This window comes from Ursus maritimus, unplaced genomic scaffold, assembly GCF_017311325.1.
Source record: "Ursus maritimus isolate PB19 unplaced genomic scaffold, ASM1731132v1 scaffold_26, whole genome shotgun sequence".
Classification (NCBI taxonomy): domain Eukaryota; kingdom Metazoa; phylum Chordata; class Mammalia; order Carnivora; family Ursidae; genus Ursus; species Ursus maritimus.
In genome coordinates this window covers 13,947,022-13,965,369 of record NW_024425119.1, presented here as the reverse complement: position 1 = coordinate 13,965,369, position 18,348 = coordinate 13,947,022, and the positions used below count along the sequence as shown (strand labels likewise).

Genomic DNA, 18,348 nt, shown 5'->3' with positions numbered 1-18,348 from the left:
GTCAAAAAGCAAAGTGACCAAAGAAACAATAGCATGTTTAGGCAGAGCTGAGGGGCTGTTTCAGGTTGAGATTTATGAATACCTAATGGTACCAAACTTTTCTACTGATCAGTTTTCTCCTTCAGAGCTCAGCTGGTGGAGTGGAGGCACGGACAAAACAGCTGGATTCGTGCAGGCATTTAGTCAACTGGGTGGAACCGGTAACTGTGATGCTGTTAGTAATGCCTAAGTATGGGGCGCCTGGGTGGCTCAAAGTGTCTGCCTTTGGCTCAGGTCATGATCTCAGGGTCCTGGGATCGAGCGCTGTGTTGGGCTCCCTGCTCAGCTGGGAGCCTGCTTCTTCCCCTCCTCCCTGCTTGAGCTCTCTCTCTCTCTCTGTCACTATCACTGTCTCTCTCTCAAAAAAAAAAAAATGCCTAAGTAGGTCCCTGTGATGCCAGGTGGTCCTGTTGAAGCTTTAGTCACCCAATGATGCCAGCTCAGTCCTTTTCAAAGCAAACCCTTACAGAGCAAAGAGGTTAGTTTAGAAAAGTACGGAATAAAACAGAACCATAGCAAACCCTCACCAGACTAAACATCACACATCTAAAGCTTTAGCCACTTTGACACATATAGTTCAACTCTAATGGAAACACATGTGCACTTTCATTTACGTATTTATGTGGAATTTAAAACTATTTTACTCACCACATCTCCAATGCCCAGCACAGTACCTGACATGTGTTCAATATACGGTGAGTGTTGAACGAGTGATAGTTTTCAATATGACTTGCTACTGAGATGGTAAAAAGTATTCTTGGAAACCATGGTCTTGGATAAGACGACTCAACGTCATAAGGATATTAGTTCTCCCCGAGTAACATAATTTAACACAATTTCAATAAAATAGCAACAAAAGCTATATGGAGTTAAGCAAGTCTTTACTAAAGTTCATATAAAAAATAAAATGCAAGAATAGATAGGAAAACACAAAAAGAAAAACAGCAAAGGGGACTAGCTCAACGAAATATTAAAATATATTGTAAAGCCTCTCTAATTAAAACAGTGTGGTGATTGGAACGTAACTAGATGGATGGACCAGTGGAACAGAACAAATCCAAGTAGACATGGAAATTAGCATATGATAAAGATGGCATCTCGAATACTTTGGGATGAAGATGGACTTTGGTAATAAATGAGGCTGGGACAACTGCTTGGCCATTTGGGAAAAAAATAAAATGACTACTGTTGTACGTCAGAGTACATTTCAAATGCATCAGGGAAATAAAAGTCAAAAAGGAAACTATACGAGGATTAGCATAAAACACAAGTGAGCACTTCTTTAACATCAGTATAAGGAAAAGCTTTGAAATTATAAAAATTATTAAATTATCAAAATCCAGAGGCAATAAATTAAACATTTATAAATGTGACTATGCAAAGATAGAAAATTGTGTATGGCAAAAAATACTATCAGATTGGCACCTATTCTGTTGATAAGACTTTATGGAAGCAGGTATTCTCTTCGTTGGTGGTGGAAATACAAACTGGTTGGTACAGCCTTTAGGAGAAGGCTTCAGCAAACAAGTTAGTATAACAAAAGTACATGTGTAAATACTTTTTGACCCAGCAATCCCACTTCTAGGAATTTACCTTGAAGATACACCTCCAGCAATATGAAAACATCTCTGCACAATGCAGGCTTGTTTGTCATTGCAAGATATTGGAGACAACCTAAATGCCCATATATTGGAAACTGTTCGACAAACTGTGGTGATCCAGAAAATGCTGTAAGAAATAATTGTCTCTATGAACTGCTATGGATATATTTTTAAGTGAAAAGAGCAGCATGTAAAAGAGTATTTAGTATGATACCTTTCAGCTAAAAAGGGAAAATAAAATATACGTGTATTGTTTGTGAAAAAGAAGCAGGAAGGATAAACCAAAATCTTAGAAGATTGGTTCTCTGGAGGGGGTGGATGAGAAGGGGGTGTAAAAAAGGTGAGAATTGGAACAAGGTAGAAAGAATGGGAGGGGAGGTGTGACAGTTCTGTGGGTATAACCTTCTGTGTTCTGAATTTTAGAACTGTGTTAGTTGTTCATCTACTCAGAAAATACATATAATTTAAATCAACCAGGGTTGAGGAGGGAGAACATACTAGAACTGGAATGACAACAGTAATAAAACTGCTTAAAAGTATTACAAATGAACGGCATAACTACCCTGAAGGGGTTGGGGGAAAAAAATGAACAAATGAGGGTGGGGTAAATGGCAGGGCAGGGAAGGAAAAATATTCACCAATATCTTGCATAATGTACAAAAATTAATCCAGAAGGATCCTAGACCTAAATGGATGGCATTTCTAGATGAAAACATTGAACTTCATAAAAATTAAGACTTTCTGCTTTTTCAAGACACTATTAAAAGAATGAAAAGATAAACCATGGACTGCAAGATAATATTTGCAGACGACATATCTAGTAAAAGTCTTATGTCTGCAATATATAAAGAACTCTTAAAACTCAATAAGAAGAATAATACCTGAGTGATATCCACAAGATGGCAGAATAGAAAGCTTGGGACCCTCCTTCCTCCCACAGACCCATCAATACAACAGTAACACATAGACCAATTCCATTTGTGAGAGATCCAGAAACCAGATGAGAGGGTCCTGCACCCTTGGTGAGTGCAAAGCCATACACATCAAAGCCAGTAGGAAAACTCAGGGCACCCTCTCACCATAATCTCTTCCCTCTGGCACAGCACCACCCAACTGAGAGGAAACCCTCAGTCCCTAGCTTGTCCCTGGGGAGGGAAGGAAAGGACTGGATGATACACCCCAAATTCTCACTTTGCTGAAGACTGCCCAAGGGACTGGTTTCTGTCGTACGTGAATTTGAGCACTGAGAGCAGAGGGCCCCAGACTGGGAGCCACTGAGAACAGAGGTAGCAGTTGGGACGAGCATGTACATGTTCGCTAAAGACAAAGAGAAAATTTCTAAAGCAGACTTACAAGAAATGCTGAAGGGAGTTCTGCAACTTGAAACAAAAGGATTCTAAATAGCAACACAAAAGTATATGAACCATAAAACTTGCTGGTAAAGGTAAATATAGAGAGAAATGCAGAATCCTGCAATACCGAAATGGTAGTGTATAAATCACGTTTAGTTCAAGGGTAGAAGTTAAAATACAAAAGTATAAAAAACTGCAACTATAAAAACTATAAAAATACATGAAGTGGATACACAATAAAAAAAGATATAAAATTTGACATCAATAACACAAAGTGTTTGGGGGAGAGACATAAAAGTAAAGAATCTTGTGACTGAAGTAAAATTTTATCAACTTTTATCAGTGTTAAAGTTATAGGAAGTTTTCTGTAAGCCCCATGGTAATTACAAAGAAAATACCTACAGAAAATACACAGAAGAGGGGCACCTGGGTGGCTCAATCGATTGAGCATTCGACGCTTGATTTCAGCTCTGGTCATGTTCTTGGGGTCATGGGATTGAGCCCCGTGTCAGGCTCTATGATGAGGGTTCTCTCTCTCCCTCTCCCTCTGCCTCTGCCCCTCCCCCTCCTCGTGCACACACTTTCTCTCTCTAAAAAAGAAAAAAAGAAAGAAAGAAAGAAAGAAAGAAAGGAAGGAAGGAAGGAAGAAAGAAAGAAAGAAAGAAAGAAAGAAAGAAAGAAAGAAAACACATAAAAGAAAGTGAGGAAATGAGAAAGCAATCAAAGCATGCTACTAAAAAAAATAATAATAATAAAAATCAATGAAGCACAAAGAAGACAGCAAGAGAGAAAGGAAGGGACAAAAGAACTACAAGACAGATATCAAACAATTAATAAAATGGCAATAGGAAGAACTTTTCTATCAGTAATTACTTTAAATGTAAATACATTAAACTCCCCGATCAAAATACATAGAATGGTTGAAAGGACAAAAAAAAATTTTTTTTGAGACCCAACTAGATGCTGTCTATAAGAAACTCATTTTAGATTTAAGGACAAACAGAGGCTGAAAGGAAGGGATGGAAAAGATACTGAACAAAATATGAGCAAACTAAATTCAAAAGCATAGTAAAAGTATCATGTCCATGATCAAGTGGGAGTTTTCCCCAGGATGCGAGTTCAGTGGAATATAAGCAAATCGATCAGTGTGACGCATCACATTAACAGGGCAAAGAAAAAATACCTCATCATCTCAATAGATGCAGAAAAGGCATTTGACAAAATTCAGCGCACTCTCATGATTAAAAACTTGCAACAAAGTAGAAATAGAAGGAAAGTACGTAGCAAAGGCTCTATGTGAAAAGCTCACAGCTAACATCTTATTCAACGATGAAAAACTGACACTCTTCCTCTAAGGTCAGGAACAAGACAAGGATGCCCACTCTGGCCACTTTTTTTTTTTTTTTAAGATTTTATTTATTAGAGAGAGAGCGCGCATGAGCAGGGGGAGGAGCAGAAGGAGAGGGAGAGAATCTCAAGCAGACTCTGTGCTGAGCGTGAAGCCCGACGCAGGGCTTGATCTCACGACCCTGAGATCGTGACCTGAGCCGAAACCAAGTCGGTTGCTGAGCTGAGTCACCCAGGCGCCCCTAAGCTGCCTTTTAGATGTATTAATTGTATTTTCCATGGTGATATTGTAGAGGAGGAAAACCTTTTCCTTGGCCTTCTGAGGGTCCCTGCCAGAGTCTGAAAATTAAACTGAGAAAGACAGACTAACAGGAGAAAAGCAGACAAATTGTGTTGAATATGCCCATGGAAGTCTTCACAAGAGAATGAAGACCCAAAGAAGTGACCAGAACAGGAAGCCTGTATACCTATTGGACAAAGAAACAAGGAATTTGTGAAGAGTTGAGAAGACAAAGGGGTTTAGGACCAGGACTAGGTGGTCCTTATCTTTCTTAAATAAGAGTTAGTTTAACAAGGTTTGTTTGCAGATTCTTCTGGTGCTCTCTCCGGGCCGATAAAATGTGTCTCCAGTAAAAGACTTTATTTCCTGCCTTCACGCAGAAAAGGAGGCCCTTCTTCTGTGCTTATCGCTTCTTAATTGCCTTCAGCTCAAAATAATTTTTATCTCAAAGAGGCCTATTTTGGGGTAGTGTTCTGGTTTCCTTCAGTATATTTCAGTTTGTGTTTGGAATACAATAAAGTAAAAAAAACTAAATTGACACTGAAAAGATATTTTTCTACTGAGATTAGCTCCAATCTAAAGGTTAAATAGTTTAAATTCTAAAAAGGAATAGTCTTGCAACATCTGTGTGCACAGAATTTTACGGAAATTGGGAATAGAAAACCCCTTTTTTATATTTAAAAAAAAGGTAACGCTTATTAAGTGCTTCACCTGTACCAGTTAATTTCATAATTATATGGTATTAGGCATGCCGATAGGTTCTCTGGATGGCGGACATAGCACGGTGGCACTCGGACAGAAAGCAGAACTTTTGTTACTTTCAGCTCCAAACTAGAGAAGGCAGCCGCACAAGGCCACAGCAGTGTGTGCCTGGGACAGGGTCAGCGAGCGGAGCCAAAGGGCTGTTTTATGGCAGGTAGGGTGGTGTGAGCTAGGTTTTGTGATTTTCTAGGAATTGGGTATTTTGACTAATTCCAAGGACCCAAAGAAGAACAGGCCATCCCTGGGTGTTAGGCGCCTGGGGGTCTCTGGCGCTTGGGTCCTGGATACTGTAACCCAGGGGTGCTAGAGCCTGACAAGGGAAGTAATCGGGGGGGAGGCTTAGCAAACTACCTGCAAGAGGAAAGGAGTTTTTAGCTCTGACTTCAAAACTGGATCAAGAGAGCACTCGTGAAATATTATGTTACACAGATATCGTCAAATCACTTGAGCTCCTTGAACTCATGAAACACCTAGGAGGTAGGTAGTAGCATTATTACTCCCATTATACAGATGAGGAAACAAAGGCACAGAGATAAAGTTACTTGCAAAGTGATGGCAGGTAGTGAGAGGCAAAGTGAAGATTTGAAGCCATGTGATTTGGTTCTAGAAGCCACATACCTTAATCACTATGCTTCACCGACCAGAATAAGGCGGACAAGGTGGGAAGTGAACACAAGGGATGCCCTAGGCCATCCAATCCTGGGTCAATAAACAGTGTCGCGTGCAAAGCATAAGGGATAGAAAGACAAACCCATTTTCATCAGAGCATCACATTCTCTCCATGTGAAGCTAGTGAAGCGATGTGGTTGAAAGGAAGACCCGGGGACCAGTTTTGGAGATTAAAGAACAATCTTTCGGCTTTTACTTAGCTTACTGTTTATTTGGAAAGGCTTCGGGGAGTCTTTTTTTCAGAGTGTGGGGCATCTAAAGTCACCCTCCTGCTGGAGCCATCGAATTCCCATCATCCATACTGTCGGATAATCCACCCACGCTGGAATTCGATTCCATGCAACTCACGATTTGGGGCTACGCTGGGAGAAAACAAAATTCATTTAAGACTTGCTTTTGATTTCAAGGTTATTTAAGGAGCTTACACACACAAAAAAAACACCCATAAAATAGAAAATAAGAGCCAAAATTAGTGCTATAAAGAATAATTCCAGGAAGGAAAATTCAAAGCAGCTTCAGGATAGAGCTCATTCTTCCGTCTTGGACCCTCATACAACTCGTACCTGTGTGGCTCTTAGTATTAATCTGGCTTGCCCATCGCAGTAATTCATGTACTTACCCAAATCCACTACCGGACAGTGAGTTCTTCCTCCGGGGGCAGTAGCCACTCACCTTCTAATGGAGGTTCTGACAGTATCTAGCATAGTGACTTATTTTTTGCTAAGCTCTCCAAAGTGTGTGTTGAACATAGCCGATTTGGGCATAGGGCTGAGCCTTAAAAGACAGATTGGTTTGGAAAGGAAGGGAGGAAAGGAATAAGCTAGGAGAACAAACTCATCAAAAATGGAGAGAAAGGGCAAGATATTTCAGACGCACAGTAGACCAGAAGAGGGTTCACCCAGGAGAGATGCAATGAGATAGAAAGGCATAGAGTCATATTGTGAAGACCAGTCTATGAAATTGGAACTTTCTTATATAGGCTGGTGGCTTTCAACAACACGGGCTAGGGGGAATTTGAATCTTCTGGGAAGTTTTTAAAATCCCAGTCCAGGGGCGCCTGGGTGGCACAGCGATTAAGCGTCTGCCTTCGGCTCAGGGCGTAATCCTGGAGTTCTGGGATTGAGCCCCACATCAGGCTCCTCCGCTATGAGCCTGCTTCTTCCTCTCCCACTCCCCCTGCTTGTGTTCTCTCTCTCGCTGGCTGTCTCTATCTCATAAATAAATTTAAAAAATAATAAAATAAAATATAATAAAATAAAATAAAATAAAATAAAATAAAATAAAATAAAATAAAATAAAATAAAATAAAATAAAATAAAATAAAATAAAATAAAATAAAATAAAATAAAATAAAATAAAATAAAATAAAATAAAATAAAATAAAATAAAATAAAATAAAATAAAATAAAATAAAATAAAATAAAATAAAATAAAATAAAATAAAATAAAATAAAATAAAATAAAATAAAATAAAATAAAATAAAATAAAATAAAATAAAATAAAATAAAATAAAATAAAATAAAATAAAATAAAATAAAATAAAATAAAATAAAATAAAATAAAATAAAATAAAATAAAATAAAATAAAATAAAATAAAATAAAATAAAATAAAATAAAATAAAATAAAATAAAATAAAATCGCAGTCCAGAGAAGATGAGATTGATAAGGGGGCAGCATGAAGCAACCATGAGCATTTTGAAAATGCTTCCTAGATGATTTCCACACCCAACGGTTTGCTTTTGGCACCAAAGAGACTTTGAAAAAAGTGTAACAACGGATCCAAAAATAACATGAATGGAACTATTTAATCAATATGTTCATTTAAAGTGAGAAAGCTTGATCTAAAATATACTTTATGTTTCAAAGTATACACTTTGGAAGTGTCTTTAAAAAGAGAGAGAGAGAGAGAGAGAGAGAGACAACAACTCCAAAATGGAGTCACTTGTGCTAAGTCCCACATCAGTAAGCCACAACTTAATATCTAACATAACTGTGGTTTCTCCAGAGAGGATGGTTTTTCACCAGTCAACCTGGAATTACCAGGTCAGTACTAGTTAGGCAATCCCCACTTCTCCTCCCTATAAGAGGGCAACTTTCCTGAAACAATGCACTCTATGCAGGAATAATTTCCTTTTCCCATCTCCTTTCCGCCTTTAAAAACCTTTCCCTTTCTACAGCTCAGTGGAGCTCTTCTCTATTTGCTAGACGGGATGCTGCTCAGTTCGTGAATTGTTGAATGAAGTCAGTTTGATCTTTAAATTTCCTCAGTTGAATTTTTATTACTTAACAGAAGCCAGTGAACAGCAGACAGCATGTGTTTCTCAACAGAGAGAGTATTCAAATTTCTCTTGGCGCCATTCCCTCAGAACTCCCTTCTCAGCCTACAGTTGCCTGGAAAATTAATATGCACAATTTATAACTCAATTTTCCGTATCCAGGAGATGCGGATCTAGTTTACTCAACTAGACTGAAATGGTTTACCAGCCTACCCCATGCTATGAAGCATGCAGCTTGAGAAATGCACCTGTGTCACGGGGCAGGAAGAGGAAGCAGAAAGAAAATGATGTGAAATGTTGGGGTTCGGGAGCAAACGGTCAAGAAAATTCTTGAGACGTCTTCGGTGCAAAAAAGGTGGTTTTATTAAAGCATGGGGATAGGATCCATGGGCAGAAAGAACTACCCTGGGGTTGTGAGGAGTGACTGATTATAGACTTCCAAGTTGGGAGGGGGTTAGGGATGCGTTAGTCTCTCATGAATTTGGAAGCAAGCTTTCCAGGACCTTGAGGGGCTAGCTGCTATTAGGATAAGGTCACGAACTACTGTCTAGTAAACCCCTCTCGATGGTTATATTCTGTCTTCCCCACTCTTCAGGCCTTAATTTTGACTTGTCAGTCAGTTGATGTTTATCAAAGTAGTTTTTTCAATAATGATTGATAAAAGTTCTATTTTCTAAGTCCTTGAAAATATGTTAACCTTAATGCATGAACTAAAATTAACACAGTGTAAAATGTCATGATCACAACCTTTTATCTTTTCAAAAGCATGCAGATGATTCTCCGTGCAAAGTTAATCTGATTTTTAATGCTCCGTGGGTAACATCCCCTCCCCACCATAGAATGAGCATGTTTTGTTTTTGGTTTTGCTTCTGTAACAATTCAGAACCCACTATTTTCTTAGTAGGTGGTATGCAGTTACCCCCAGGGAGAAAAGCACTCTTTTTAAGAGAAAACTCTGATAAGCCTGAAATGCGGTCTAGCCTCAGGGGCAGTAGACTGATGGATTGAGGTTTGAGAGAATCTGTTTTAAGAGAAGGAACCCGCTGGCTGCTGAAAGAGGACCGGAAAAGGGTAGCCAGTGTTTAGGTATTGGAGGTAGCATGGAAAAGGAGATTCTGAAGATGAAATTGGAACTTTCTTATATAGGCTGGTGGCTTTCAACAACACAGGCTAGGGGGAATTTGAATCTTCTGGGAAGTTTTTAAAATCGCAGTCCAGAGAAGATGAGATTGATAAGGGGGCAGCATGAAGCAACCATGAGCATTTTGAAAATGCTTCCTAGATGATTTCCACACCCAACGGTTTGCTTTTGGCACCAAAGAGACTTTGAAAAAAGTGTAACAACGGATCCAAAAATAACACGAATGGAACTATTTAATCAATATGTTCATTTAAAGTGAGAAAGCTTGATCTAAAATATACTTTATGTTTCAAAGTATACACTTTGGAAGTGTCTTTAAAAAGAGAGAGAGAGAGAGAGAGAGAGAGACAACAACTCCAAAATGGAGTCACTTGTGCTAAGTCCCACATCAGTAAGCCACAACTTAATATCTAACATAACTGTGGTTTCTCCAGAGAGGATGGTTTTTCACCAGTCAACCTGGAATTACCAGGTCAGTACTAGTTAGGCAATCCCCACTTCTCCTCCCTATAAGAGGGCAACTTTCCTGAAACAATGCACTCTATGCAGGAATAATTTCCTTTTCCCATCTCCTTTCCGCCTTTAAAAACCTTTCCCTTTCTACAGCTCAGTGGAGCTCTTCTCTATTTGCTAGACGGGATGCTGCTCAGTTCGTGAATTGTTGAATGAAGTCAGTTTGATCTTTAAATTTCCTCAGTTGAATTTTTATTACTTAACAGAAGCCAGTGAACAGCAGACAGCATGTGTTTCTCAACAGAGAGAGTATTCAAATTTCTCTTGGCGCCATTCCCTCAGAACTCCCTTCTCAGCCTACAGTTGCCTGGAAAATTAATATGCACAATTTATAACTCAATTTTCCGTATCCAGGAGATGCGGATCTAGTTTACTCAACTAGACTGAAATGGCATCTTTCCCTAGTAACATTTTCTGGAGTTTTGACCTGGGTTAATAATGCTCATTGCTGGCCATGCTGTCTAAAATTTTCTTCTTACTGTCTTTGTTTAAAAATATCAGTAGCAGCCAGATTTATCAAACATTGATCAAGCATTTTTCATTTATTCATTGTTCACATACCCATCAGGTTTAAAGTCTTTCTTATAACCTAAAAGAAAAGGAGGGACATTTATCACAGAACTATTTCCCATCTACAGTCAAGGTTAGGTGCCACTAAGAAATGGTTCTGTTTGGGGGCGCCTGGGTGGCACAGCGGTTAAGCGTCTGCCTTCGGCTCAGGGTGTGATCCCGGCGTTCTGGGATCGAGCCCCACATCGGGCTCCTCTACTATGAGCCTGCTTCTTCCTCTCCCACTCCCCCTGCTGTGTTCCCTCTCTCGCTGGCTGTCTCTATCTCTGTCGAATAAATAAAATCTTTAAAAAAAAAAAAAAGAAAGAAATGGTTCTGTTTGCAATTGTTTTTATTTAGCATTTGTACTTCTGTCTGTAGAACGAAGATGATGCTAAAATATTAACAGTAGAGAAAAAACTGAATAGAGGAAGCCGGGGGTAGCTACTCCAGGATGTGGCCACTTAATTTAGGAAAGAGACAGAAAAAGAGACAGAAAAAAAAAAGAGAGAGAGACAGATATGTTTAGAAATATTTTGAAAAAAGAGCTATCAGGCACCAAATTATATCCTTATACAATGCAGAAAATGCCCTGCACCCTGACTTTTTCAGCCCCTTTGGAGGGAAAAGTGGGGATACAATGCCTATCAGCAGGGTAAAAAGTTCGTGTTTGTCATCTGTACAAAAAATAATAATAATAAGCCACTGAATCAGCGTTCAACTTGTACAGAAACTTCTCTCTTAATCTCTCATCGCCGGCTGCAGTAAACTATTCCCGATGTCCATCTCACCCGCACGCTCTGACCCTAGAGCTAAGACAGGGGAGTGACTTTACAATCTCTGACCAGTGACAGCCCCTCTTTTGTGTACCCCATTTACAAGACACTTGCAGTCTGGAAATTATAATGGGTGGCAGCTTAAATAAAGGGCAGGCAAGCGAGTAGAAGAAAGGGTGGGCAAACAGTACGGAAGTGTGTTCTACGCTTCTAGAAAATGAACTCTACAGGCATCAAGCCCAACGCCAGGATTTCTGGGGAACAGCTACCCTTTCTTTGGTTCTCTAACAATTTAAACTCTATATTCTGACCCCTATAGACCGAATAGTAAGTTTAACTACCAAAACAACCTACATACCATGATGGAGGGAAGGAATACCAAAGAAAAGAAGAATTACAGACATAAATATATGGAATAGTCGGATAGTAGGCTAAAACATTACCCTACACATTTTTCTTCTGAGACACTGTTTAATCTAGTAAATCTTCCATCACTCTATTTATTCCAAGAATCTAAGGCTTATTGCTCAAGGGAGGAAAAATGAAACTATTGAAAGATCAAAGAGTAAATGTGTGGCTTTTGAGGTCCCAAGCAGACATAGACCATAGTCTTCAAAGCCGAAAAATTGTAAGATCTATGCATCTGGGAGAGGAAAATATTTTAAAATATTCAAAAACTTGGTTTGGAAAATTGAAAGACACAGATTGAAATAAAAGGGCAACCGGCATATTCAAGAACAACAAATTGGAATAAAAATTGTAATAATGTTGAATTAGTTCCTATCCAAAGAAGTAAAAAGTCTGAGGAGGTGATAAGAGAAACACATAGTGGCTTGATGCAACGGCCAACACCACCCTTCCGCCAGGGGCTGAGTCGCCTATTTGATGGGTGGGGCAGTGTGTGGAAATATTTGGTAATAGAAACTCAAGACAGGTCTAGAATTACCAGAGCAGAGGAGACGATGTTTAAACTTTCCAGAACATGGCTCCTGATCTTGCAAACCTTGTAATGGAGTTATGTGTCCCCACTTGGCACCTGAGATGTGCAGTAGCAACGGCTGGGAGAAGGGTCTGGAGCGGTGAACCCACGGATGGGCTCCCTGATTGACACACTAGACTAGAGTATCTGTGAGTCCCTACTGCCACACCCCAGGGATCAGAGAGACAGGAGAATGAACCAAAGGACCCAATGGAATCCAGGTCTGGATGGAGAGGTTGCCAGTGGTATCAGAAACAGCTAGCTGCCTACTAAAAATCTTGTTTCCCTACAGAGAGGTGATATTCCAGCCACTGACCGCATTTCCCAGCATCTCTGGCATACAGGTATGGCAATATGTCCAGATATTGCCAATGGAATATGAGCAAACGTGATTAAATCAGGAGTGTGTTCTCCATAATTTTTCCCTTTCTTCTGGCTGGAAGAAAAGACTCCAAGGTCCTAGGGTCCTGGTTTCTGCATCCAGTTTGTCAATCGTAATGAACTCACAAGGCATACCTAGAATATATTAAATATTCACAGGAAACAGTAATATCAGTAGAATACACCATAATGAACTTTGAAGGGTGTATTTGGGATATCATAGATTTTTGAATAAAACATAGTGCTGTCCTAGGACATTGAGCAAACTACTATTGTTAAACTGTTTGGCCCTAACTACTAAATAAAAGGAATCATTAGATATTTGTTTTGGTCTGCAGACCCAAGAATAGATTACTAAGACTCTTAGGACACTACGAACCAAGAAAGTTTGGGAACCTCTGCTTTAGGGAATGGTGGAACCACAAGATGAAAGGATGTTGGGTTTCTTTTTTTTTTTAATAATAATATTTTTTATTATATTATGTTAGTCACCATACAGTACATCCCTGGTTTTTGATGTAAAGTTCGATTCATTAGTTGCGTATAACACCCAGTGCACCATGCAATACGTGCCCTCCTTACTACCCATCACCAGCCTGTCCCCTTCCCCCACCCCCCTCCCCTCTGAAGCCCTCAGTTTGTTTCTCAGAGTCCATAGTCTCTCATGGGTTTCTAAATTTCTAAATGAAGGAAAGCTACGTACATACTACGAACTCCCACATCGAATGGGGATATGAGCCAGACATCAACTTCTGTTGTATTAACCCACTGAACTTTTGGAGTTTGTCATAGTAGCTAGTATTACCCTCACTAACACACAGAGTACTTAAGAATCTAGACCCAAGGCCAAGAACCACAGATAAAGGACCAGAGGAGATAAACCACATGTCAGTAGAGACCACCAAGCCAAGAGGATGACTCACAGAGTAGATGCCTCTTATCCAGTACCAGGTCAATACATAAGCCCCCTGAAACCAAGATCAATGTCAAGGAAATGGGGGAAGGATGTGGAGAAGGCGAAGGATACTAAGGACTTAGCCCAAATGAGACTGAGTAGCCTAAAATTTGACATCCTAAAATCTCTACCATCAGTGGATAAGTGTTTGAATGCTAAGCATACCTTTTGAAAAAGAAATAAATTTACATTATGTACATTTCATTCTGGAACTATAACATTTTGTTGTTTTTTTTTAATAATGATTTTTTATTATGTTATGTTAGTCACCATACAGTATATCCTTTGTTTTTGATGTAATGTTCCATGATTCATTATTTGCATATAACACCCAGTGCACCATGCAATACGTGCCCTCCTTACTACCCATCACTGGCCTATCCCAGTCCCCCACCCCCCTGGTGGTGCTCCCAGGTGAGGGGACAGCACATTCATCAATCACTTCGGTAGGACATGGTGAGACCAGGAACTCCCCCCGAGCTCTTTCTACCACTCCCTCCTATTACTGCGTAGCTGTATTTCCATTCCATTTTCAGGCTCAATCACTCTAACCAGCACTATAATCCTACTCATGCCTCTTTTTCTTCCCCCCAAAGAAACCCAGTGAAGACCAGGCAGCATTTTCAAATTCCAATTCAATGAAACTACTATTGTGCCTCTTGGTGAAAACATGCCTCTTCCCTTCCTCATGGAAACTTCTAAATCCATGGAGTCCAGATCCATGAAAAAGTAGTACCAGGAATAAGGTAATGGATGATAAGTAGCCCCAAACCACTCATGTCCACTGGAAAAGTGGTAAAACCATTTCATAGTTCACATCTTCTGTGGTCCTCCTCCCCTCAGCTTTGGTGTGAGTTCTGCAGCTCATTTCCCTCCCAGATATGCAAACCCCACCAATTTAAAGAAGGTAAGATGTATCATCATCCAATCCAGTGATTCTGAAATGAGGACAATTTTGCCCCTTAGGGGAACATTTGGTAGTAGTGTCTGAAGTCATTTGAAATAGTCACAACTTGGAGGGAGGGGTGATAACTGGCATTTAGTGGATACTGGCAAACGGATGCAGAGGGCAACCCCCCACAGCAAAGAATTGTATGGTCCAAAACGTCCCAATGCTGAGAGTGAGAAACCCTGATGGAATTAATTCGCTTATTTGCATAATTCGCTTCCCCACTAGAATGCAAGCTTTGTGAGGGCCGGGGCTTGGTCCATCTTGTCTGTTACTCCATGTCTGGCACATGGAAGTCAACAAATATTTGGTGACTACATGAGAGATGAATGAGCGCCTCCCAGCTCACATCAGGTATTTATACATATATGCTCACATCCAAACACTCGGCTCCGTGGAATGGAAGGGCTGGTGATGGTAGAAGGTAGCATGAATTTAATATCTGGGATGGCCCAACTTCTTCGTGCGTCCTAATGTAGCTCTCTTCCCAACATGGCACAAAATGCCCATATTTTCCCTCACTTTAATTTTCTAACTTGAAGAAAAATGTGCAGTTTTTACAATGTCCTCAGTTCCTTCATTCACATAATGAATGTGCTGTCACCAAGCAAAAGGATGACTTAGGACTTGTGTTCAACAATTTGCACAGAGATTTGATGTACTTGTTCTAGACCTTTTCTAACAATTATAAATCTATTTCCGCCTCTAGGAAAAGTGTTTCTCATCCTCCCTTCCCATCTCCCCTTGACACCGCAGTTAAGCTTAGAAGAAAGACCAGGAGAGAAGAGTGGGGTGCCTGGCCCCCCAGCTCTGTAGGAGTGGCTTGTCCCGTCCCGGGTTCCCACACTGTACCTTCACCATAGCTCTAGGACAGCACTAATGGCACCTTCGGAGCACCTGTTTATTTATCTGGCTTTGTCCCTCTTGCCTGCGGTAGGTCATGCTCTTGATGGTCTTCATACCCCTGGCAGCTGGCACACAAGATGGGCTCCATAAATGCTTATTGAAAAAATAAAATGCCTTCTTGCCAACTTCACAATGTCACCTAGGGCACCCTTTGCCAACTTCACAATGTCACCCAAGGCATAGTTTTGCTTACTTCACAATGTCAACCTACCCAGCACAGAAATGGGGACTTCCCAGCGGTTCAGAAATAGATCTAGTTTCAGCCCCGTCTGAATCACAGTCTAGTGGGGGCTCCAGCCAATGACGAGAAAAGCAAAGGATCGAAAGTCGGGCTACAGCAAATGCCTTGAGGTTAGACAGCCCGCGATGGAGGAGCAGTAGTCACTGAGGGCCAAGGGACCCGTGAAGACCCCTGCAGAATGGCCAAGAACCAGAGCTGCGTGTAGAGGGGGGCATGCATGCCATACCACTGCTCAGCCTGCCGCTACAGACGAGGGGCCCAGTGGCCGACCCTGGCGACAGAGGCTAGCAGTGTTGACGTGAACGGGTCGGTTCAAGCCCGGGGCCGCCACACCGCCCGACGCGCGCAGAGAAAGTGGCACGTACGCTCGCCAGATCCCAGGAGTGCGGCTGGGGCACTTTCTCAGCCCAGCCCACACGGTGCCCGAGGGTCAGGAAGGACCCGCCTTTCCCGGCGGCGCGAAGGTTGTTCCCAAGGCCACGTGAGGCTTCCTCGCCCCTAAAAGCCCCAAACCGGCAGGGCTAATGGAAGAGTAAGGCCGCCCCGACCTCGGAGACACGGCGCCCGGCTGCCGGCTCTAGAGCCGCTCCAGCAACAGCTGCGTCGTCCAGCCCCGGGGAGGTCGCGGCCGCCCGGCCATGTCCCGCCGCAGCCCGGCCGGGCGCCTCCCGCTGCCCGCGCCGCCCTCCCCGCCGCCGCTGCTGCCGCTGCTGCTCCTGTTGGCCGCCGCCGTGCCGCCGAGCCTGGCAGGTGAGCCGTGCGCGCCCGCCGGACCCGGGAGGGGGAGTCCGGAGAGCCGGGGCCCTGGGCGCCCGCCCGGCCCCGCGCCGCGCCCGCCGCCGCTCCGTGCGTCCCGCCCGCGCGCCTGCTCGACCGAGTTGACCGCCGGCGGGTGGCGGGGTTCTGGGGGCCGCCGCGGGCCGCGCTTCGGCGGGGGAGACTGACCCGGCTCGCTCCCGCGCCGCCGTCGCTCAGGGACGGGCCCGGGGAGGGCAGGGGCTGCGCGTCTGCGAACTTCCGAAGTGCGGGCGGGGATTGTTGGCGAAGGGGTCAGTGCGCTCCGGCGCGACTCGCGGCTTGCGGAGCCTCGACTGGTCCTAAAAGCGCAGCCAGAGGACGTCTAAATATATTTATTCACATCATAGAGGTATGATTCCGGGCTGTCAAGTTTGTTTGTTTTTTTTTTTTTAATTCCTTAACTGCCAATGACTTTGGCTTAAAAGAAGTGCAGCCTGGTATTGTCGGCTTGCTATGGGCCAGGCAGCGCGCTAAAGGGCTTTTCACACAATGCTTGCTCTGACCCTAAATAGGATTGCTATCCCCATTCTACAGAACATTTGAAATTGAGACAAATTCAGGAGCTTGGGGTAAGATACACCGCAAGTGGAGGCAGAGCTGAATTGCCAAACGGTATTTACTTAACTACTCCCCTCTTCGTAAATGAGGTTTTATCCCTAACAAAAAAATAAAGAAAGAAAAATAATAAAAATCAATCAATCAATCAATCAATCCCGGATTTGTCGGTTTTCTTCCCAATGGATAAGACCAAGATAAACCAAAGAAACTTGAAAGACTTCAACAGTAATGTTAAGAGAGGACTACGTTTGTTTTACTTCCTAAGCCCTTTTCTGTGCTGACCTTGTGCAAGAATAGGGTGGGGTTCGGGAGAGGAAACCCCTTCACAAACGAGTGTACTGATTCTTACCACACCACCTTCCATCAAGGAGTGACCGCGATTCGCAGATTTCAGGGCCTGCTTTTGCAACTTGCCCGCTTACCACTCTTCAATCTTTCCGGTCTTTTAAACTGCCTGGGCCTCTGGGATCAGAAGCATGAGCACCCCTAACCTCCTGCGTCCTGATCTACCTGCACCTTCTGTTCCAGGCCTGCACTGTGGAGGGGGCTTCTGGCCACCCTTTTAGCCCAGGGAGCCTGCTCCTTCAGACATACCTGGGACAAGGCTAGGAACTGCTGCAGAAATAAAATGGCTTTTTGTGTCTGGAATGTTGAGTGAAACCCTTCTAACTTCCCTGCTCTTTTGGATTGTGCGGATTGTTTTAAATGTTCCTTAGATGGAGGGGACAGCCTGAGGAGTGAGGTGGAGATACTGTTTTTCTGAAGGTGAGGCACTGTTTATTCAAGAAGAGAACACCTGGCAAGAAACAGCTGCTTAAACAGAGTTCCCCAGATAATCAGCTGACGCCAGGCCAGTCTGGTCAGGAGTCAAGGCAAAGACTGAGGGCACGTCTGTGGCCGGTGATCCTGACAGCACTGGGCCTGGCAATCCAGAAAAGACTTCTTATCATGGCCTTGAGGAACAGCTAGCTGGTGAAGCCCACGCCGACTGTTGCAAACAGATGTGAGCTCTGTTTCTTTTGTTCCACCCATAGTAACCTGTTTTCCAGTGCAACTTTTGGCTCTTTGTTTTACCCTTCTGCGAGACTGCCAACAACATGTGGGCACAGAAGAGGGCCTTTGATACCGCTTGCTTGTCGTGTTTTCTCTGAAGTGCCCAGCTCAGTACTCTGAATTTACTGAGTACCCAACACACACTCACGGGATTGCGTTTTCATCTCCCTGGAATGATCTTTCTATCTACCAATGTGCACCTATAAATCCAAAGACAACT

General features: G+C 42.4%; 1 protein-coding gene across 1 annotated transcript in view; it reads left to right on the top strand.

The window, feature by feature from the left end:
- Window positions 1-16,342: 16,342 nt before the first annotated feature.
- Window positions 16,343-18,348, top strand: part of PLBD1 (phospholipase B domain containing 1) — a 47,853-nt gene continuing 45,847 nt past the window's right edge. Inside the window, exon 1 of the mRNA XM_040642183.1 lies at window positions 16,343-16,469. Within this exon, the coding sequence (XP_040498117.1) occupies window positions 16,358-16,469 (112 nt within the window). The 5' untranslated portion in view covers window positions 16,343-16,357. The remainder of the gene's footprint in view (window positions 16,470-18,348) is intronic.